The 24,563-nt window shown below is 41.2% G+C and overlaps 1 protein-coding gene across 2 annotated transcripts in view; it reads left to right on the plus strand.

Annotated features, from left to right (window-relative positions):
- Positions 1 to 12,329: 12,329 nt before the first annotated feature.
- Positions 12,330 to 24,563, plus strand: part of prom2 (prominin 2) — a 78,663-nt gene continuing 66,429 nt past the window's right edge. Inside the window, exons 1-3 of one of the 2 annotated variants that reach the window (XM_048608768.1) lie at positions 12,330 to 12,855; positions 14,932 to 15,346; positions 22,703 to 22,758. In XM_048608768.1, the coding sequence (XP_048464725.1) occupies positions 15,109 to 15,346; positions 22,703 to 22,758 (294 nt within the window). In that variant the 5' untranslated portion in view covers positions 12,330 to 12,855; positions 14,932 to 15,108. The remainder of the gene's footprint in view (positions 12,856 to 14,931; positions 15,347 to 22,702; positions 22,759 to 24,563) is intronic. The other variant, XM_020530288.2, reaches the window with a different exon arrangement.

The following is a 24,563-nucleotide window of genomic DNA, read 5'->3' on the forward strand; positions in this document are numbered from 1 at the left end:
CATGCTGCTCAATCCACCTGTGAGGATTCCCAAGTATCCTTAAATCTAGCAATGAAGTCTGTTAACTGTTCACCCTTTCTTCTGGATACATCTGGTCACTTCCCCGAAATCACTATGCTGTCTGGCCCCGTTAATGATGGCCTCTTTGGCTCATGTCCAGAGCCAGGTATCTCTGCTCTCGTTCCCCTGATCCTGATGGCTATTGTCAGGGGCCCAATCACCGTTGTGGCCTGGAGGAACGGCAAATGAATCCTTGACCTCGGGCCAGGAAGTCACATCTGCAACTTTTAATAATAATAGCGCTTCCCCAGGCAGGGGGTTATAAATCTGACATGTTTGGACCAGCCAATTGTGAAACGGAATGGGCTTTTTTAGAGGATTCGGGGCTTCATTTATCATACTTCGGACTTCCAAGGGGGTCCAGGGTCGCAAAACAGCTACTTCTCCTTCCAACATACGGGGATATTATTTAACCGTACTATTAACGGGTACGTCAGAGTCACTATAGGGAGTGCAATCCTGCTTTGTGGTGGTCCTACTCCTTGTCTGGACCCCTTCTATGCCCAAAGTACTGGCCAGGGACGAAGAGGTCCCCAGCGCAGGGAGCTGGGGAGGTTGAGGGTCATTATAAGGAGGCGGATGGTCCCTGTGGGCAGTTGCCAACAGAATATCATCCATAACCTGATCCTTGTTTTCCTCAATCTGTTCTAATTTTGGATGTATTCCCGCAGCAGGAGCACTGTCCAATTTTGGGTATATTCCTGCATCACATTTCTCTAATTTTGGGTGTAGTCCTGTGGCAGGGGCACTGGCCTTATTACCCTTTTCGATCTCATTACTTTTGTCTTTGTTGGGTTTCGGAGGCTGATGATGTTTCGCCACTTCCAACCATTTATCAAAGCAGGAAATCAGATAATTGTAATCTCAATTGGGATCTCTGTTTCCCGCTTCTGTCTTGCTTTTCCAAAATTGTATCTTTTTCAAGTCAAATGTACCTCTGTAAGGCCAATCCCCGTGAGACCACCCATACAAATCGCTTGGAAACGTAACAGAGTACCTGCTGTCTCCGGTTTCGAGCCAAGCCTCATCGACGGCTGATCCTGGAGGGACCAACGGGTCCCCAAGCAACTTTCTTAGTTTTTTGATTTCCTTGATTTTTTTTATAGTTTTCTTCTTCATCTTCACGGGGAACTCTTCCACCTCGGGCTTCTTGGCTACTTTTTACATTCTATTGCCCATCGTCTTTAACAATTCCCACTTACCAAGGGATCAAGCTCTGAATTCAAATGAATGTTAATACTTTATAGTTACGTATCTTAACTCTATGTATTCCTATGTTCTAATTCACCCTTTCCCAACCGCGAGATCTCTTTGTATCTCAGTCCTCAAAGTCTCCTTAACTCTTCCTTTTGTCTCAACAGTTCATGTATAATAACTTAAGGATTTCGCAACGAATTTCTGTCTTCCACACGTGGTCTTGCCTGTCCCATCTCTCCGGTCTCCCCGAGATCGGATCAGAGTGGCTCAACGTGGGTCATCGGCCGGGGAAACTCGAATCCCTCTCTCACTCCCCTTTTTTTATCAATTTGTTCGGATCATGTATATATACACATATAATATATATAGATAGGGATCCTGCCAGCTACGCCATATTATCGAAGAGACTAGATTGAATCACACACAAAAGCCCCAGACTTCGAGGCAAAGAGATTTTATTCATGATATCATCGAGAGTCAACGCTGATAAAAGGTCAGGTTCGAAGACTCCAACAAGCACAAAAAAGAAGCAGAATTTATACAGAATTAAACAGGTTAAAACAAACTGCAATTATACTGTGTTTTAGCAAGGCAATTTCATTACTTAGGCAAGACATACATTAATTGAACGAGAATGCGGTGAAGATAAGAGTGTACTGATGCTGCAAGCCCTAGCTTTTTGCTATCTGTCCTACGTGACTTCTCAGACTAGGGAAAGGCAAGTTGCAGTTACAGCAATATGCAGTATTTCATAAAGCTGAAGCTTCCCTACTTCATGCTCCTAGTCATGTATTATTTTAACTCATTACTACTCAGCCTAAATTCAGTAGTCTCAACATACAAGTATTCCACACTTATACATTATGTATTATGGATAGACAGATAGTAGATAGACAGATAGACAGATAGATAGATAGATAGATAGATAGATAATTATTCCTTGTCTGTTCAAACACTTGCAGCTGTTGACTAACTGTCTGAATGTTCTTAAAGCAGTAATATTTTTTAAAGTGGTCAACTCACTTGCATTTTGAAACTCTTTCTCTTGGATTAAATGGATTTTGTTCATTTTTGTTTCCTCAAGCTATTTAAGTAATAATCCCACCACTGATCACCATACTGTTTGTCTTGCAGAGCCAACCACTACTGGTAATATTTGGGGTGAAATGCTGCACCAATCCTTCTTTCTATAGTGGACTTTGTTTTGTTAGCAGTGGCAGAGGGTGAAATGCTGGTGAGCCATAACAAGAACAGGCACTTGTCTTAATGAGTAGATGTGATTCATTGCGTGACAGTGATAGGAATATTGGCTAGATGGGGATAATTATCAAGGCTATCACGAACCAGAGATGACACATCTGACACCATTGGGGTTTCAAGCTCGACTCCCTCAATCTCCACCTGACACTGATGACATAATCAAATTGAATGGAGCCTAATGCAGTCTCCAACATTAATTTTTCCAGAACCATTATCTCATACACTTATCATAATGCAATGTGGAGGCTGAAGCTGTTGCTTAAAAAAATGATCAATAATGATATCAGAGCTGAAGAGGTATTATAATAGGAAGGGCTGAACAGACTGGGGCTTTTGTCTCCTACAGCAAAGACTGAAAGGTGACCTGATGGAGGACTTTAAATTTCTGAAAGGATCCATAATTAACACAGCCCAGAAGAGCCCATTCTTTGTGAAGATGTTCCCATTTGTGGGTAAGACCAAAAGTAGGGGTCATGAATATAAGATAGCCAGTAATAAATGTCATAAGAGGTTTGGGTAAAACCTCTTTAACCAGACAGTGGTGAGAATGTGGAACTTACAACCACGACTGTAGTTTAAACGAACACTGTGAATTCTCTTGAAGGGAGTCTAGATAAAGTGATGAGGGAGATAGGAATAGCAGGGACTTCACTGGTGCATTATCGAAGAAAACTTTGATGAACTATATAAGGACTTATTAGCACAAGTGAGGGGATGGTGGGGGTCATTAGGCTTGAAGCATGCACAGGGTGGATCACAGAGCACCATATGTGAGTAAGTTAAAATCTCTCAATGAGCCCACTCCTTTTGTTGGTTCATCTGCCCTACTGTGCAACTTAATTGACTGCTTCATATCAACTCTGGCTCTCGTGGTTCTCGATTTCAACATGCCCAACTATTAGTTCGTAGTGTAACAATTCAGGGATGTGTTACAGGAACTGGGGGGGGTTGTTTGTCCTGAGGACATGATAGCACATCCAAGAACAAGGCGAAGAAAGGAGGAATATATGATCACCCTCACACTGGTTTCATCCCTTGGTCCCAATGTTTTGGTGATCATAACAAATTACAGTCCAATTAACATTACCTCAGCATTCAGGAAACTGCAAACCTTTATTAAAGGAAGTGGTAACAAGGCACTTGGAAAACCATGTCATAAACTCCAGAGTCAATTGTTTTTATGAAAGGGTGAAGTGTGTATGACAGATCTATAATCTATGATTTATTTAAAGAAAGTCATGTTCAGGTTGTAAAGGACATTGGTGAGGCCTCTTCTGGAGCATTATGTCCGTTTCTGGTTGCCCAGTTATCGGAATTAAGCTGGAGAGGGTTCAGAAGAGATTACCAGGATGTTGCTGGGTATGGAGGGTTTGATTATAAGGAGAGGATGGATAAGTTGGGACTTTTATCACTGAAGTATAGGAGGTTGAGGGGTGATGTTATACAGGTTTATAAAATCATGAGGAGTACAGATAATATGAATGATAAGGGTCTTTTCCCTAGGTTGGGAGAGTTCAAGACAAGGGGGCATAATCTTAAGGTGGGAGGAGAAAGATTTAAAAAAGACATGGGGGCAACTTTATTACACAGAGAGTGGTTCATATGTGGTATGAATTTCCAGAGGAAATGGTGGAGGTGGGCATAGTTACAACATTTAAAAGACATTTGGAGAAGTACATGAATAGGAAAGATTTGGAGGGATATGGGCCAAGAGCAGGCAGGTGGGACTAGTTTAGTTTGGGATTATGTTCGGCATAGACCAAAGGGCCTGTTTCCATGCTGTATGACTCTATGTAACTAGTTTGGAAGGTTTACAACAAACAAGTGGACGATGTTGGATATTTAACAGATATAAGAGTCACCAGAAAATTGTTGCACATGCTCATGGCTCATGGTTTAGGGAGTAAGATTAGGATAAATGCAGGATTGGTTACAGGACAGGATGAGGGATAAACAGTAAAAACAGAAAGAACTGCGGATGTTGTAAATCAGGAACAGAAACAAAGTTGCTGGAAAAGCTCAGCAGGTCTGGCAGCATCTGTGAAGGAAAAACAGAGTTAACGTTCCGGGTCCGGTGATCCTTCCTCAGAACACCAGGGATATCAGGGAAAAACAGGGCACTTTCGGATTGACAGGCTGTAACTACCAGTGTTGGTGCCTCAGTTATTTACAATCTATATTAATAACAGATGAAGGGACAGAGTTGATGTATCCATCTTTGCTGATGAAATAAAGTTCTTTGGAAATGTTAGTTGTAAAGAGGACACAAGAGTTCAATATTAATCCTATGCAAATAGATCCATTTTGAATTGGTTAAAGTCACACCCAAAGAAGCTGAAATGAGATAGACAGTGACCAGCATTAAGGTGACAGACTATAATGTGGGGATATATTGTATTAGGCAGTTCACAACCACCTTCTCAAGGGCAACTAGAGATGATCAATAAATATTGGCTTTTAATGGTAAGAAACATAAATGTTGAAATCCCCAGAATTAGTGTTCTTGTACGTGAAACACAGAAAGCTAATATGCAGGCAGAGCAAGCAATTAGAGGGACAAATGGTATGTTAACCTTTTCTGAGAATGTGTGGAGGACAAGAACATTAAAGTTTTGCTGCAATTGTACAGACCTTATTTATTCTGTTATCATATTTCAGACTTATGTATAGTATGAATTCTGCGCTCAATAATGTTACAGTTATGTCACATGACTGTAACATTACATATAACTGGCTGTGATGACTATATCACTGCGCTGACCCTATTGCACTAACCATTGCATTGTGTTGAAGATGAGGCAAGTACCTTTATACCAGAACAATGTCATCTAGCTTTCATAACGATACACCACCTGTCGGTTTGTAAGCTATGCAATAACATAACAAGCCAAATAAATACTGCAGACGCTGAAAATCTGAAATAGAAACCGAAACTTAGATGGATAAACTTAGCATATCTGGCAGCATTTGTGGTGAGAGAAACAGTTAACATTTTGAGTCTAAAGACTGTTCTTCAGATCTTGAGTTTCTGACATTTTCTGTTTAATTTACTGGTTTTAATCCAACATACTTTCTTTATCCTTTAAAAGATAGGAACACTCTCTGATAAACATGTGCAGGGATGCATAGTCAGGTACATCTCTACACATTAAATAATGCCTCAACAAACATGCAACACGACCTTGTTTTTATACACATGGCTTGACTTAGCTGTTGTTGCAGATAGATGTATATGATTATACATTATATGGATATACATTATATAAATATATGGATAATATCTGATTGTTAACATAACACTTTTAGTATCTAATTTGTTACCCTGTCTGACCACTGACTGATAACACACAGTTCGGATATGCTGTCTATTTCTTTGCTGGAACTGGCCGTATTTTATTACAACATCATATGATCTGGCCAGCTACACTAATGCAATATCTTTTCATGAACACTTGTGATCCTGAGGCTATCGTGAATGCTTTGTCCTGGTTTGAATTGGGATAACTGTCTGCTCATTCATTGGTCATACTGTTTTGACAATTATACCATTTTCTCACCTTCTTTCCAACAATGCACAGGTGGCACGGTGGCTCAGTGGTTACCACTGCTGCCTCACAGCGTCAGGGACCTGGGTTTGATTCCAGCCTCAGGTGACTCACTGTGTGGAGTTTGCATGTTATCCCTGTTTCTGCATGGATTTCCTCCGGGTACTCTGATTTCCTTCCATAGTTCAAAGATGTGCAGGTTAGGTGGATTGGCCATGCTAAATTGCCCAGAGTGTCCAGTGATGTGCAGTCTAGGTGGATTAGCCATGGGGAATGTGTGGTAATGGGGATCAGGTAATGGTCTGAGTCTGAGTGTGATGCTCTTCAGAAGGTCATTGTGGCCTCAATGGGCTGAATGACCTGCTTCAACACGGTAAGGATTATATGAAGAAGAAAGAACTGTGTGGATCTGTCTTTCAAGTATAAGAGTTGCTGGTGAGGGTATACTGTTGCCCTGAAGAGTAGCATATAAATTTAACATCGTGATCTGAAAATCTCAGCAAGTCACTATCCTTAAGTATCATGGATTTTATGGTACAGACAGTGCTTTCTGTGAGATTTTTCAGCTGAGTGCAGCAGGGAGAAGAGGTAATATGTTGAACACCCAATTCCTGCACTTGTCTTGGAAGGGTGTACGATTATACTGCAGACCATTGTCAGACACAATTTGTGGAGGTACACCAAACATATAGTGGCCCATATTTTAGCAATAATTACATGAGTAGTATCTTTGATTTGTTGCAATGAAATAGTCAATCACCAAGCTGTAATTGCGTCCTTAGGCATGGAAATATATGTTGCATTATGGCTCTGAAGGCATCTCATGTGGAAGGAAGGGTTTCAACTCTTATTTTATTTTGTCTTCTTTTCACTGCCAATTTGATGATTCTTCTGGCCCTCAATTTCTGAAGCTGCTGCCCTGGCACTGGCAACATTTGGGGAGGATTTGTGCTCACAAAATTGGTTCCTCACTAACACCCCCACCCGTGCCCCATAAGCTCATGCCATTTTACTAGGTCAGAATTCATGAGGTTTGTAGCATGCACTCCTCATAAACTGTCAGAGTGCAAGGCAAAGAATTAAGGAATGAGGTCATTTGTTATTTGAGGTTTTCACAGAATCCTAGTCTTTAAAAAGATTGACTGATCAGGAAAGGAAAGCTGGTGGCTGGCCAACCAATAGACAAGAGTGAGGCAGCAAACTGCAGCACGACATGGAAAATGGATTTCATGCCCAGAGGGGAAAACATCTATAATACCTGGAAATGAATATACTGGCCCTACTGAACCTCAGTTTTGAAGTATAATAAACTAATCAGAGCAGCGTGTCTCATTCACCAGTTTTACAGGTTTTTCCTTCTATGTGGTTGAACCACAGCAGTAAACCTTTCTCAATTTACATCCCACTGTCCTGACTGATCTTGGGAGGATGGGGTCTGCTAGGAAACTGAGAATCTAAATCCAAACCCCAGACCCCACTCTTTAAGAATTATGTTGAGAAGCGTCCTGGGTTTTTGATACAAGTCTTGCTGATACCTGTGCATGTGCTCAGGACTGTCACTGAACTGCTGTGGGGTTTTGAATGAAATGAACATTTAACTGCACAGCATTGTTGAAAGGAGAATAACAATTCAGCCAGAGTATGTAAATTTCAGTGAAGGAAATAAATCCTAAAACGTCATTGCTCTGATGACAGGAACTAATGGGCTTTAGTTAAAGTTTAACCAACTGTTTCCTTTTAACAACAAAGCTTATGAATGTGCATGTACAATACCAGGCTCCAGGACTCTCTCTTCATTTTAGATGTTTATTGCAATAGTGCAGATAAGAATATTCCCAAGACATTAAAAGCTTATTTGTTAACTTGTAGCTAATTATTAACTTGCATATGGTATGTACGCAGCGCAGGAGAATACAATGCAATTTCTTTTTCTTGTTTGTTTTTGCCGTTTTCCTCTGAAAGATTCAAAAAGAGTTGTGTGCCCACAACCTGCATAGATCAAGTCACCCAAGTAACCAAGTGTACTGTGTCGTGAGCAAGACTTATTCTCTTTCTTCTGAGCAGTGGCTAATTGTGACCCTCCGATCCCCATGACAACCCCACCCCTCCTGCCTCAACCCTCGTTCTTTGTGAATCTCTTTAAAAAAGGCCAAAACTGGGCCTTCCTGAATTGTACAGTTTGTAGTCACAATACAGTTTATATTTGCTCATGAGGCATCAGACTGGGAAAGTATCCCTAATTAATGTAAAATACAAAAGATGCACTCCACTTCTCTAATTACTTGTTGCATTAATCAGGTTACAGCCATTTGCAAGTGCAAACAAAACTTTTTTTTATTTGCTCACAGGATGAGAGTTTCACTGGTTGGGTTAATATTTATGGCCCATCCCACAGTTAAGTGTCAACCACATTGCTGTGGGTGTGGACTCACATGTAGCCCAGACTGGATAAGGATGGCAGTTTCCTTCCCTAAAGGACATTAGAGAACCAGATGGGTTTTTCCCAACAATTGTCAACAGTTTCATGGTCAACATTAGCCTCCTAATTCCAGATATTTGTTGTATCCAAATTCTACCATTTGCTATGGCGAGATTCAAACCCAGGCCCCCAGAATATGACCAGGTCTCTGGATTAACAGTTTGGCGGTAATACCACAAGGCCATCCCCTCTCCAAAGAAAGCTTGAAGGAATAGAATTGAAAAGTACAGAAATTAATCTAAACTTATATAAAATCTTGGTTAGACCAAGTTTTGAATACTGTGAACTGTGATGTAAAGTGTGTAATTTAAATATTTTTAAATTAATTTACTTTTAGATTTTTGGATTTTGAATGAGTGACATATGGGCTCTTTGTGTGACTGAAGTAGTTTGCTTCTAAGTAATTTTAGAGCCATGACGTGTGACTTCCTCGAGAGTAATAGGCATTTGTTTACATTGGAAATAAATACTGTAGTGCATTCAACTTTCAGGTAGAATATTCTGAAAGTTTTTTGTTTGGGCTTAGGAAAACATCCATAGCTTGGTAAAAGCCTTTTCAGTTTCAGTTTGGGGCAATCTTCAGAAGTCCTGGCTGAAGCCAGATGCATAAAACAGTTGTTCTTGAGAAAGGGAAGTAATTTAGGGCAATTAAGAATTAGGTTATCTCAGTGTAAAGAATTTAGCTTTAGAGTTCCAGAAGTGTTTTTGTTGAAACCTTCACAGGATTATTTGAAGTGGAGAAAGTCTAAGCTCAGTTGTAGGAAGGCTGCAGGAAGAGGCTATCAGTCTCTCAAGATATGGAATTGAAGCCACAGCTAAATTAATTCCTATATATATAAAAGGAAAGGAAATTCTCTCTGGTGTGAGTAGTATAAAGGAGTGTTGTTGGGATTAATAGAATTGTACTTTACCGTGTGTTTTAAAATCTTTAATTTTGGGTTATATGAAAATAGTTTGGTTTATTCTATCTTCATTTCCTTTGTGTAATAAACTTCTGTTTTATTGTCAAATCCAAACCTGCTGTATTACATACTTGTGTTTCAGTGAAAGACCGCTTTGTTAAACCTAAAGAAAAACCAAGATATGATCTACCAACCCAGACTTCAGTTTGGGCTCTGACATGTCCATTAATAACATCAGCTGCGATAATCACAAAACAGTACAGGTCTCCACAGAACAAAAAAGATATAAAGCATTGGAGAAACTGCAAAATATTTAGTAGAATGAAAGCAGAACTGAGGCTGTATACCTATGAGAAATGATTGACAAAATATAGTTCTTTTCTCCAGAACTTGAAACTTGCCTGAGATCTTTAAGATTGTGAAAGGGTGTCTCACAAATACCAGAATGTCATATAAGCGCTTAGGTTATAAGTATAAGAACAGTGTGGTCCTCATCAAGGACAAAGAAGCAGTCAGTGCTTATTGGAAGGTACATTTCAAGGATAGTGGATGCATTGGTCTAAGGGAAAATCCTTGGATTCTGGGGAAGTACCAGATGATTGGAAAAATGCAGCAGCAGGCCATTCAGCCCATCAAGTCCACACCAACCCTCCAAAGAGCATCCCACCCAGACCAGGCCCCTACCCTGTAATCCTGCATTTCCCATGACTAATCTACCTAACCTGCACATTTTTGGACTGTGGGAGGAAACCGGAGCACACAAAGGAAACCTACACAGACATGTAGAGAATGTGCAAACTCCACATAGACCATCACCTGAGGGTGGAATCAAACCCAGGTCCCTGGTGCTATGAGGCAGCAGTGCTAACCACTGAGCCACCGTGCTGCCCAACATAACACCTCTATTCAAAAAAGCAGGAGGGAAAATGTATGGAACAATAGGCTGATTAACCTGACATCTATTGTTGGACAAGTATTGGAACCTATTATCAAGGAAGTAATAGCAGAACATTTGAAAAAATCATAATCCAATCAAGCAGAGTCAGCATGGCTTCATGAAAGGGAAATCCTGCCTGACTAATTTGTTAGTTTTTCTTGGAAATCTCAACCAGAGTGGATAGAGGTGAATGAGTAGATGTGTTATATTTGGACTTCCAAAGGCATTCAACAAGGTACCTCACAAAAGGTTAAATTACATGATAAGAGCCCATGGCATTGGAGGTAGTATGGATAGAGAATTGGATCATGCATTGGAAACAGCAAGTGGTTCTTTTTCAGCTTGGTGACCTGTGACCAGTGGGGCTACACAGGCATCAGTAGTGGGACCACAACTACTAACAAATATATTAATGGCTTGGAGGAAGGAAGCGAACATACTAAAGCCAAGTTTGCAAAAAAACACCGAAAAAGATGAAAAGGCAGGTTGGGAGAGGGATACACACAGTTTACAGAGAGGTATTGGTAGATTAGTTATTTGGGTGAAAAGTTGGCAAATGGAGTATTATGTAGAAAAATGTGAAGTTGTTAATGTTGGAATGGAGAACAAAATTGGCTTGAAGGTAGGAGACAGAGAGTGGTGATGGAAGGTTGCTTTTCAAACTGGAGGACTGTAACCAGCAGTTTGCCACAAGGAGCGGTGCTGGGTCCACTGCTTTTTGTCATTTATATAAATGATTTGGATGTGAACATAGGAGGTATGGTTAGTAAGTCTGCAATTGACACCAAAATTGGAGGTGTAGTGGACAGCCAAGAAGGTTACCTCAGAGTACAACGGGACCTTGATCAGATGGGCCAGTGGGCCGAGGAGTGGCAGGTGGAGTTTAATTTAGATAAATGTGCGGTGCTGCATTTTGGAAAGGCAAATCAAAACAGCACTTATACAGTTAATGGCAAGGCCCTTAGGAGTGTTGCAGAACAAGGGGACCTTGGATTGCAGGTTCATACTTCCTTAAAAGTGGAGTTGTAGGAAACAGGGTAGTGAAGAAGGTGTTTAGTACTTTGGCTTTTATTGGTCAGTGCATTGAGTATAAGAGTTGGTAAATCATGTTGCAGCTATACAGGACATTGGTTAGGCCACTTTTGGAATATTCAGAAAATATTTACAAGGATGTTGCCAGGGTTGGAGGGTTTGAGCTATAGTGAGAGGCTGAATAGGCTGGGGCTATTTTCCCTGGAGCATCTGAGACTGAGGAGTGATCTTTTAGAGGTTTATAAAATCATGAGGGGCATGGATAGGGTAAATAGTCAAGGTCCTTTCCCCAGAGTTGGGGCGGGGTGTTCCAAAACCAGAGGGTAAAACTGGGAGAGTCTAGAACCAAAGGGCATAGTCTCAGAATACAGGGGTGCCAATTTAAGACTGAGATGAAGAGGAATTTCTTCTCTCAGAGGATTATGAGGCTTTGGAACTTATTGCCATGGAGAGCTGTGGGATCAAGTCCTTGTGTACATTTAAGGCTGAGGCAGATCGATTCTTGATCAGTTGGGGAATGAAGGGTTATAGGGAAAACACAGGAAAGTGGACACGAGGAGTGTCGGGTCAGCCATGGTTATATTGAATGGCAGAACAGATTTGATGGACCAAATGGCTGACTCCTGTTCCTATTTCTTATGGTCTATGGACCTAGCAAGACACAATTTAAGGGAAATTAGGGGTAGGTAACAGATGCAGGCCTTGCTGGTGACACTAATGTCCCAAGAAAGAATTTTAAAAAGCAACTCAGTTAAAAGTGATTGTTTGCGTTTGAGAGTAGGAAGAAACAATGTGAAAAATTGTTTTCATACAGTAGGAGACTGTTGCAGTGAATGTGGGTGTGGTCACCTGACCATAGGAAGAATATTCTTAGCCCCGGGGCGGATATGCAATTGAGCAACCCTGATAACATAAAGCATTCAAAGCTTAAGCTAGGAGAAAGGTAACTCAATTTGATCTGATTCATATCCAGAACGGAGAACAGTTATGAGGTTTTTCATAACGAAAAGATCACAGAAACGCATTTCCTGATTGTATGAGAGGATAAGCCGTTTTGTGGAAACCACAGCGAAACTCTGAACAGAAAGTTACCTTTTAAAATTTCACATTGCGAGGAAGGATCTTTCAATTTTCTCTCAAAGTTTAATGATTCATCAAGGAATCAGCTTGTAAAGAGACTACCTTGAGTAAAAATTAATCCATCTCCAACTTGTAAAGTTGTTTCACACACTCGGACTGTTGACAAAGAACTTTCTTCTTATCCGAGTTAACTATCCCACTCATTTGAAAAGCTGCGGATTCGTGCAAACCAAAGGCAGAAGAGTGGAAACGGAAGGTAAAGAAAATCCAAGGAAAATATCAAAGATTGGAATTGAACACAAAGAAGAAAGAATGAGTAACCAATAACAGATGATGCAATGAAGTCGGAAGGCAAGAGAGCAGGTAATCCCAGCCTTTCAAATGGAATTATTTCTTTCTAATAAGTGCTCAATGTAGTCACAATTGCTTAATTGCGTGTATTATTGCTGTGGCTCAGGAATAATGATTTAAATGGCTATTTTAACCTCATCTCTCCCAGACTGCGTGTGGAGTGTGAGCAGGATGAGGGGTGTTGAGGTGATAGAGACAGGTATTTGTAATAACGGGAGTGATGAGAGGATGAGGTTGGGGTCTCACTGGAATAGAATGAGGACATTCAGCCCCTCAATCCTGTTCCACCATTCAATGAAATTATGGCTAATCCGTTTGTTAAATCTATTTTAGTTCTTAATTCCATATCCCTTAATAATGTGGCCTCACAAAAGACCATCAAATTTCAATTTAAAATTATTAATTGAGCTGCCATCCACTGCTTTACGTCGACAGGACTTACTTCCAAACTTCTAACCCCCTTTGTGTGAATGAGGGCTTTCCACACTTCTGCCTATTTCTTAGATATGATTTTTCTGGTTTTGTTTCCCTGTCCTGGATTCCCCCCAACACTACCCTCCCTTGGCTGCATCTAAAATCAGAGAATATTCCTCTGTCCTGCATTTCCAATATATTTCCCATTGCTGGCAATTTACACCCTCATGTCTCTCTCACTGCTGTCAGACCTGACTATCACAGAAGACTGTCAAGGTTGAGTTGTTAAGTATACTCAAGGCTGAGATAGGCAGATTTCTAAGCATTAGGGAATAATCAGATCAGCCACGATGTCATTGAACGGCAGAGCAGATCCGATGGCTTTAATGGCCTAATTCTGCTATTCCTTGGTCTTATCTCTAGCTGGCTCCCTGCTCTGGATCCAAATACCCTGTTACCTCTGGGACATTACTTCCTTTTACACCAACACTGGACTCAAATCCCCATCACCCAACATACACTTGGCACCCTACTTAACTGGCATCCTACCCCTCTGTTCTTTCCTGCTAATCCTACCATTCATTTCGGTCCTCTGCAACTAGTTGCACTAGTGATTTGTTGTGATAGAACTGGGCCTTCTATGTCTCTTTAAGGTCACTGTTCAGTAATTTGTGATGGTGTATGGCCTGAATGATCAAAATCCAAGATCAGAGAGTAATTGCAAGAGATATTTCAGCAGATTGGATGAGCACTGGAAGTGTTGTAACATTCAAGATTATGGGTCTAGTGCTGGAAAGTGGGACTAGTGTAGATTTAATGTAGCTTTGGTGGTATAGACTTGATGGGCCAAAAGTGTCTCTTTTCTACTGTATGATTCAATAATTCGAAGAACTGCCAAGGCCAGCATTTTTTGACCATTCATAATGGTCTTGAGAAAGCCTTATTTTTGTTCTGATATTACTGAGTGATTTCTTAGGTCACATCAGCACACAGTGAATGGCTCACATTTATGTAAGAGGCAAGGTAAGGATAGCATTTTTCCTCGTCTAAAGAATATCGGGAAACAACTTATCTGACTGGTTAAGTATAACTTTTTCTACAACTTTTTTTTGTTCAAACTGAATTCAATTTCACAAACTACTTTGATAAGATTTGAACTCACATTCTCTGTCTAAGTCTCATGAACTGTGAGTCCGGTAATAGCAGTATTACACCACTGTCACTGGTAGCAGCCAATGGCTTCCACAGAATTATAGAATTGTTACAGTGTAGAAGGAGACAACACCTTTCCTTATTATAGTTTTAGCACTTTATGAATACATATATCATACATTGACACATGAATGGGAGGGGAACGGTGGGTTAGAAAGTGTGCATGGGCAATAAGAAATGGCTGTAAATATGCTTAGGAGACTAGAAATAAAGATTAGGAATTGGCACAGGCTTGGTGGGTCGAAGGGCCTGTTCCTGTGCTGTATTGCATTGTATTCATATTATACATAAAATGGTATGTAAAGTCCCCTAGACGCGAGATTCATTATTTACGCATAATGATACTTTGTGAATGGCAAGTTACTAATTTAAAAATCTGTAGAAAATGAAACATCATATCTAAGTAAAGAAACAGGAAGCAAAATGCAAAATTAATAATACCTTTCTATGTTTTTTCCTTAGCACAACAGCATATCAATGAAGTATGGATCTGACCTAAGAACCAAGGCTGCTCATGTTGCAAAGAAATACTTCCATGTCTAAAAGCAAGAGTTCTCTTGTAAAGTGAACTTTGTTGGAAAGAGAAAAGGAGGGATTGAATTGGACCACTGCCAATTTTTTTTTCTCCCTGTGTTTGCTATGGCTTTCCATTGGCATATCACTAAATCCAGGCTGGGATTATTTATGTTTGTAACTCTTTCCTGCTTTCAATGGTCTTCAGCCATACAAAACTGTTCCAGGAAGCAGAACAATTTCAATAATGTCTTTGAAACTCAATACAGCAGTAATCCCCATCTGGTTTCTGGGACAACATTGGTTCTTTATCAAATTGTGCACAACTTCCTTGATATGGTTCAACCAAACCCCTTTCCATCAGGTGAGAAGCCTTTATTTTTACTAATGGGAGTACTACTTACAAGTATATGATTTAGGTCATTTGGCCACTTGATCCTGCTCTGCCATTCAATGGGATTCATCGCTGATCTGATTATGGCCTCAACTTCATGTTCCAGCCTAATCCCAAAAACCATTGATTTCCTTTCTCATCAAGAATTTATCTACCTCAGCCTTAAATGTCTTCAATGATTTTGCCTCCATGATCTCTGGGGAAGATAGTTTCAAAGTCTCAAATTTCTGAGAGAGCAGTATTTCTCCTCATCACTGTCTTCAATGGAAAATTCGCTAATTATTAAATGGTGTTCCCTAGTTCTGTTTGACAAAATGAAATAACCTTTCAGCACCCATCCTCTCAAGTGTCTTAGGATCTTATATTTCAATTAGATCACATCTTATTCTGTGAATGGGTATAGATCCAACCTGTTCAACATTTCTTCATGACGTAAACCTTTCATTCCAGGAGTGGATTGTGTGAAGATTTTCTCAAAAGCTTCTAACACATTTATAGCTTTCGTCAAACCATATGGAGTCCTTTATGGCTTCAATGGAACTTAACTATTTTTATTTTCCATTAACCTTGCAATAAACATAAACATGCCATTTGCCTTTTTAATCACATTAATGTAGCTGCATGTTAACTTTTCGTGATTCATGCCAAAGACACCCAGATCCCTCTATCGTTCAGAGTTCTGCAATCTCTCTCTATTTAAAAAATATGCTGTTTTTCACATTTCCACATAACCAGCTCACATTTCGCCGCACGATACTTCATCTGCCAAATTTATGTCCACTTACTTAACCCATCTATATGCTTTTGAAGACTCCTTACAACCCCGTCACGACTTACTTTCCTACCTACCTCAGTGTCATCAGCGAGGTTAGCAAGCATGCATTTGGTCCCTTCGTCCAAGTCACTGATATAAGTTATAAATAGTTAAGGGTCCAACATTGATCCCTGTGGCATACTATTTGTTACATTTTATGTAGTAATCTTTAATGTGGGACTTTGTCAAATGCCTTCTAGAAATCTAAGTACATTATATTCACCAGTGTCAGTATAGCAACTGACCAGGCTCACCAATGGCGTCTGGAGATTTTTAAAAGGAGGGTCTTGTGGAACAGTGGTAGTGTTTTTACCTCTGGGCCAGAAGGTTCAGATTCAAGTCCCACTTCAGCATTTGATAGCCAAAGAACTGTGTCATGACAGGTCCAAATATATTGATTAAAAAGTAATAAAGGGGGAGGGGACAGGTGATACTGAAGATTAGGGAATGATCTGTGTGGCTGTTTGGTTAATAAATTCCATTACGAGGAAAACAAGTCTTAACGTCCAATTCATTAATAGGCTTAAATTTGAATTAACATTGTGTGCCTAAAGATTAAAGTTAGAAATTAAGAGTTTCTCACAGACAGAAGGTTGCATTGTGAGTTACTTTTAAGAAGAATGGCACAAAGTGTGAGGTTTTGGAATTCTCACTAATGTTCTGTGCAGCTGAATGTTATGACTAATGGAGAAAGGAAGTAAACATAACGACATGATTTATACTTTCTCAAAGAAAGAAAAAGGCATGAGATTGGCTCTGTGTCATGGATAGGTGGGAGAGGTGAATTGGACAGTTTTCAGTGTCCCCCTTGCCTCTCCATACCAGGAGTTTTTATCTGTGTTTTCTTATTTTGTTCCCATTTTAAAAATAGACAGTGGCGCCAAATTTGATCAAATGTTTTGAGGGGGTAACCAGGGCTGTTGATGTGGGTAATGCATGTGACGTATTCTACATGGACTTCAGCAAGGTTTTTGATAAGGGCCCCCATGGCAAACTGGTGAGGAAAGTAACAGACTATGGGGTCCAAGACAAAGTGACACAATGGACCCAAAATTAGCTGAGAGGCAGGAAAACAGAGAATCCTGCCACGGCAGATAATGGAATTTGGATTCAATAAATAACTGGAACTATGAGTCTAATGATGACCATGAATCCACTGTTGATTGTTGGAAAAACCCATCTGGTTCACTAATGCCCTTTAGGGAAGGAAACTGCCATCCTTACCTGGTCTGGCCTAGATGTGATTCCAGACCCACAGCAATGTGGTTGACTCATAATTGCCCTCTGGGCAATTAGGGATGGGCAATCCCTAATTAGGGATGGTGTGGCTATGTAACCATTGAAATTTATCTACAGAGGACTCTGTACAATAAGCATTCCAATAATCAAATAATTCCTTGGATAAGATTAGCTTTTATGTTTGTAGAACAGAATTCTTGTAACTTGGCTGCATCTTATTTACATGATTATTAGGCTTGTTGTGAAATTTGAAACCTTTGATTTCCTTTATTGTTTCTCCACAATCCCCCACCTCCCCCCCACCCCCACCCCATGGTAGGCTGATGGAGAAAGTGAAGTCGCATGGAGTCCAGGGTATACTAGCTAGATGGATAGAGAACTGGCTGGGCAACAGGAGACATTGAGTTGTAGTGGAAGGAGTTTCTCAAAATGGAGAATTGTGACCAGTGGTGTTCCACAGGGATCCATGTTAGGACCACTGTTGTTTGTGATACACAATAATCACAGATCACAGATAAATGATCTGGAGGAAGGTATAGATGGTCTGATTAGCAAGTTTGCAGATGACACTAAGATTGGTGGAGTAGCAGATAGTGAAGGGGGCTGTCGGAGAATGCAGCAGAATATAGATAGATTGGAGAGTTGGGCGGAGAAATGGCAGGTGGAGTTCAATCCAGGCAAATGCGAGGTGATGCATTTTGGAAGATCCAATTCAAAAGCGAACTATACGGTAAATGGAAAAGCCCTGGGGAAAATTGATGCACAGAGAGATCTGGGTGTTCAGGTCCATTGTGCCCTGAAGGTGGCAACGCAGGTCGATAGAGTGGTCAAGAAGGCATACAGCATGCTTTCATTCATCGGATGGGGTATTGAGTACAAGAGTTGGCAGGTCATGTTACAGTTGTATAGGACTTTGGTTCGACCACATTTGGAATACTGCCTACAGTTCTGGTCGCCACATTACCAAAAGGATGTGGATGCTTTGGAGAGGGTGCAGAGGAGGTTCACCAGGATGTTGCCTGGTATGGAGGGCGCTAGCTATGAAGAGAGGTTGAGTAGATTAGGATTATTTACATTAGAAAGACGGAGGTTGAGGGGGGACCTGATTGAGGTCTACAAAATCATGACAGGTATAGACAGGGTGGATAGCAAGAAGCTTTTTCCCAGAGTGGGGGACTCAATTACTAGGGGTCACGATTTCAAGGTGAGAGGGGAAAAGTTTAAGGGAGATATGCGTGGAATGTTCTTTACGCAGAGGGTGGTGGATGCCTGGAACGCGTTGCCAGCGGAGGTGGTAGAGGCGAGCACGATAGCGTCATTTAAGATGTATTTAGACAGATACATGAATGGACAGGGAGCAGAGGGATACAGATCCTTGGAAAATAGGTGACAGGTTTAGATAGAGGATCTGGATTGGCGCAGGCTTGGAGGGCCCAAGGGCCTGTTCCTGTGCTGTAATTTTCTTTGTTCTTTGTTCTTTTATTCTTCCTGAAAAGCCATACAAGAGCAAACAACGATAATCTATTGAACAAGATATGATCTTGAGTATACATGGTACTATTTTGTAAAAAGGTAAAATAAATACCATTATTAGGACAGATTCAAATTATAGTTCCCTGTGTTGAAAATTGCTGTCTGATTGTCCAGTCACCTAGAAACTATGTATATACTGATCGCACCAGTTCTTTTTCTCATACTTTGTAATGCCTCAGTTTTAATTCAACATATGTTGCTAATGGTGCAGCTGGGTAAACAGCTCTCTCTATCTCTCCACCCCCCACCCCGGCTTTAACTATTTCCTTTCCAAAGAACACAAGACAAGTAATAGATGACAGAGAGGTGGTGGCATAATAGTAAGGCCATTGGACTAGTAAACAGCCTGAGGCTTATTCTTCGCTGGCACAGATTCAAAGCTCACCAGTGGTGCTACTTAAATTTTATTAATATATGTGGGATTGATAACTCGTATGGTGCCATGCAATATTCATCAATTGTTGTAAAAACCCATCTGGTTCATGAGTGTCCTCCCATTTCAAGGACCGTAACTTCCCCCCTCCGATGATCGAAAATGCCCTCAACCACATCTCTTGCATTTCCCACACTTCTGCTCTCACATCCCCTCCCCCCAACAAAATTAAAGACAGAATCCCCCTTGTGCTCACATACCACCCCATCAACCTCCGCATCCAGCGTATCATTCTCTGCCACTTCTGCCACCTGCAATCTGACCCCACAACCAAGGATATATTTCCCTTCCCACCCCTATTTGCCTTTTGTAGGGACCGCACTCTCCGCGACTCCCTTCATTCCACACTTCCCACTAACCCCACCACCCCCAGCACCTTTCCCTGCAACCACAGGAAGTGCTACACCTGCCCTTACACCTCCCGCCTCACCTCCATTCAAGGCCCAAATCAAATCTTTCACATCAGACAGGGGTTCACCTGCACATCCGTCAACTTGGTCTACTGTATCCACTGCTCCCGATGTGGCCTCTTCTACATTGGTGAGACCAAGCGTAGACTCAGAAACCACTTTGTAGAGCACCTGTGCCCTGTTCATGACAAATGATAACAGCTTCCGGTCACCAACCATTTTAACACACCCCTCCCACTCCCTGAGTGACATGTCCATCCTGGTCCTCCTCCAGTGTCACAATGACGTAACCCGCAAACTGGAGGAGTAACACCTCATATTCTGCCTCGGGAGCCTACAGCCCAATGGCCTAAACATGGAATTCACCAGTTTTAAAATCTCCCCACCCCCAGCCTCATCCCATGTCCAAGCCTCCCTCTCATCCCTGCATCCTTGAACTGACACAACCTGCCCATCTTCTCTCCCACCTATCCGCCACTCCCACCTCACTGACCAATCCCCACCACTCCCTATCTGCATTCACCAATCACCATCCCACCTACTTTCCCCAGCCCCACTCCTCCTCTCTCTATTTATTTCTGAGCTCCCTTCCCCCTTCCCATTTATGAAGAAGGGTCCCTACCTGAAACGTCAGCTTTCCTGCTCCTCTGATGCTGCCTGGCCTGCTGTGTTCCTCCAGCTCCACACTGTGTTGTCTCTGGTTCATGAATGTCTTTTAGGGAAGGGAATTTGCCATCCTTACTTGATCTGGTTTACCTGTGACTCCAGACCCACTACGATATGGTTGGGTCTTAGCAGCCCCATGAAATGGTCAAGAAAGTCACTCACTTCAAGGGGGTAATTAAGGATGGGTAAGAAATGCTGAACCTGCCAGCGACATCACATATCACAAAACAATTTTTTTAAAAAAGTAAAAAGATCATTCAACCACTCAGTAATTGGCTAAGACGCGTGTTATGGCAAGCAGGTTTGCACAACTTGAAAAAAAGTGAAAATCGAAAGAACTGCGGGTGCTGTAAATCAGGAACAAAAATAGAAATTGCTGGAAAAACTCAGCAGGTCTGGGAGCATCTGTGAAGAAAAATCAGATTTAATGTTTTGGGTCCAGTGACCCTTCCTCAGAGGGTTCAGGGTTCTGAGGAGGGGTCACCGGACCCGAAATGTTAACTCTATTTTCTCTCCACAGATGCTCCCAGACCTGCGGAGCTTTTCCAGCAAATTCTGTTTTTGTTCCTTAAAAGAAAAGGACATGAGTAGACCATTTAGTTCTTCAAGTCCACTGTGTTACTTAATGGGATCAATGGTTGATCTTTTACTTCAACACCATTTTTTTGCACTATCCCATATCCCTTCATGATTTTAATATGTAGAAATCTATTGCTATCAACCTTGAACATGTTCAGTGACTGAGCCTCTACAGTCCCGCCAGGGCAGAGCATTACTATGATTTCCAACTCACTGTGTGAAGAAATTCCTTCCTTTCGCAGCCCTAAATAATCTGCTCCTTACCCTGAGACCCGTGTATCTAGAATTCTTGGTCATGGGAAACATTCATCCTGCCTTCATCCTATTGATCTCTTGTAAGAATTTTGTATGTTTGAATGAAACCACCCTCATTCTTCTTAAATAGAAAGAATCCAATCCCAGTCTACTTAATCTGTCATCAAAGGGCTATCCCTCCACCTAGCAATTAGTTTGGCGCATGTTTGTCACATTCCCTCTGTGACAAATATATTTTTCCTGAGGTAAGGAGATTAAAAGTGCATGTAATATTTCAAGTATGATCTCACCAAGGTATTATTAATTTCAGTAAAAGACATCTTTATTCCTATACTCACATCCTTTTATAATAAAGTCATAAGCCAATATGTTTTAAAGTCATTCATGGGATGTGGGTGATGCTGGCTAGGCCAGCATTTATTGCCCATTCCTAATTGCCCTTGTGAAGGTGGCACTGTGCTGCTTTCTTGAGCTGCGATAGTTCTTGGGGTGTAGGGTTGCCCACAGTACTAAGAGGAAAGGGAATTCCAGGATCTTGGTCCAGGCACACTGAAGGGATGGTGATATATTTCCAAGACAGAATGGTATGTGTCTTGGAGGGAAACTTGCAGGTGGTGGTGTTCCCTTGTATCTGCTGCCCCTGTTCTCGATTATAGTGGCTCTGGGTTTGGGAGATGCTCTAATTTCCTTCTTTCCGAGCCCTTTCTTTACTGCAATCACAAGGCAGTTTGCACACTAACTATTCAGTCTTATTGATTAGAAGCAGCAACTTCAAGGCAAATGGGAATACAGAATATCTAGCTATCTTCCAATTCTTTGTTGCTTCTCTGCAAACCATTGTATTTTTATAGTCTGAAGGCTTTCTGTCTCTGCATTGCTCGCACGCTGGCCCCTGGGCAGGCAGATAGCTTCTCAGCGAGTTGTTGTTCTCCTGAGCATTCCTGATCCACATAACTGATCCTGATTGAAAAACCAATGAACAGCCTGTCTCCTAGCAAAACTTCCTGAAACACAAACCCATAGTGCCACTGAGTCTCCAACATCTTCCCAACTCCCCCCACCCCAGACACCACTTAATGCTTGAACAAAGGAACAGTATGAATATAACTCGTATCAGTTCCAGTAACTTGTTTTTAAAGGTTCAATATCTCTTTGCACAGTCCTTGCTTTAAAGCAATATCCTTTTCTCATTTTGGTCCATAATTCAAAATTAAGAAAGATAAAGAAATGTGGTCTTTACAAAGACAAAGTCCCAAGAAACTGTTAGATAGACAAATAAAAAAATGTTTTAGCTACTCACATGGTTAATTACATGGGATCAATATCTCTGTTGATTTGTGTCCAAAATGAATGATCATTAATGTTCGCTAATAGAGCTGTTTGTTTCTATTTCACAGATTTAGTCAACACACTCATACAAAATGCTGCAAGTCTACAGCACAACTATGTAAAGGTAAGAACAGTGAAACAGCAATGAGTTTCAATGTTTTTAGGTTGAATGAATAAGGTATTGAAATTGGAAAGCATTTCCAAGAAATATCAGAGATAGCAAGAACTGCAGATACTGGAGTCAGAGATAACAAAGTTCAGAAATTTCTGAAGAAGGGTCCCGACCAGAAACGTCAGCTTTCCTCTTCCTCTGATGCTGCCTGGCTTGCTGTGTTCCTCCAGCTCCACACTGTGTTATCCAAGAAATATCACCTTTAATACTTCACCAATCCCTGTGTACAATTAAAGCCAATATCGGTCAACAGCTGCCTTGACCACTTTCAGCTTGACGCCAAAGGTGATTCCACCTACTCCCTGTTCCGTAAGGAATTTGCCTGTTTCTACCTATGACATTTTAATCAGGGTAACCAACTCTTAAGAGATACAATAGGCAATACTGTGATTGTGGGACCATGTAGGTTGGAGGGTGACCATAAAAAGAGGAAGGGGTGATGCTGGTGAAAATTGGAATGGAAGAGGTGTGAAATGCTGGTAGTCTATAAGAACACAGCAGGGTTGGGGGAAAGGCCAATGGCCATTGCCACACAATAAGTGCTCATTAGAAATAAATGATGCAAAGGTAAGAGAAGATTGCTATGCTTAGAGTGCCACAGGTTGCTCGAGAAAAAAAGGTGACAGGTGTTCCTTCAGAGATGTGGAAGAAAAATCAACATAATGGATGAGACAAAAATAGAAATTGCTGAAGGAATTGCAGGTCTGGCAGCATCTGTAGGAAGCAAACAGAATCAACATTTCGAGTCCAGTGACTCTTCATCAAAGTTAACCCTGCTTTCTTACCATGGATGCTGCCAGACCTGCTGAGTTTCTCCAGCAATTTCTGTTTTTGTTTCAGATCTTCTGTATCTGTAGTTCTTTGTTTTATTAAAATAAGGGATGATCCTTTAAAATAAAGGACGATTAGTCCCAATCAGTCAATGGGAGAACCAGCTTGAATTACGTGCAGATGTCTTGGCATATAGCTTAAAACCAGAACCTTCCACTCTTTCACACCGCTGTTCAAAGTAGAGTCTGAAGATACAGGAACAAGAAAATCCTTGGAACAGGGCAAACAAAGAGACCCCAATGTTTGAAACAGGTCTTTATGAGAGTACAGTGGTAGATTAGAGTGATAGAGTGGCCAAAATGGGTCTAGAATATCACCGAGGTCTATCCTCCCAACAAGTGGGAGTTGAGGGAATTGGTATGGGCTCAATGGTAACAAATGCACAGATTTGCATGCATTGTTTGTGACTGGACTACTCTTGTAAATCTCTGAGTATGTCTTGCACACATTGTCTTTACATTGCATTGGTCTCCTAATTTGATACACATGTGTGGTTGATATTCAGTTGGGTGATATCCCTTTTCTGGGCAGTGTTGCTCCTTTGCCAGCTGTTGTTGTTCCATTTCCATCATTTGGTTGCTGTGAGCCTCTAGGTCTGCTGATAAATTTGTGGATTGTGCAGGTTGTTGGTTCACATCTCCCTGATCAGCCTCACATAGTTCAGGAACAGCTTCTCCAGCTGAACGTATGTGCCTGTGGTTGTAATGGTATGTCCGATCATCCATTTCCATCACATTTGATTGAGGTTACAAGTGCTCCATCCAGCTCCCAGGCTGCGACTTGGGCTGACACTTGCTCAGAATGTTTGTACCTCGATTAACTTTCCAATGCTCAACTTTGGCGATGGTTTGGCAGTCTTGTCAAAATGAAACAAAAACCAAGTTGCTGGAAAAGCTCAGCAGGTCTGGCAGCATCTGTGAAGGAAA

This window comes from Rhincodon typus, chromosome 20, assembly GCF_021869965.1.
Source record: "Rhincodon typus isolate 14 chromosome 20, sRhiTyp1.1, whole genome shotgun sequence".
NCBI lineage: Eukaryota > Metazoa > Chordata > Chondrichthyes > Orectolobiformes > Rhincodontidae > Rhincodon > Rhincodon typus.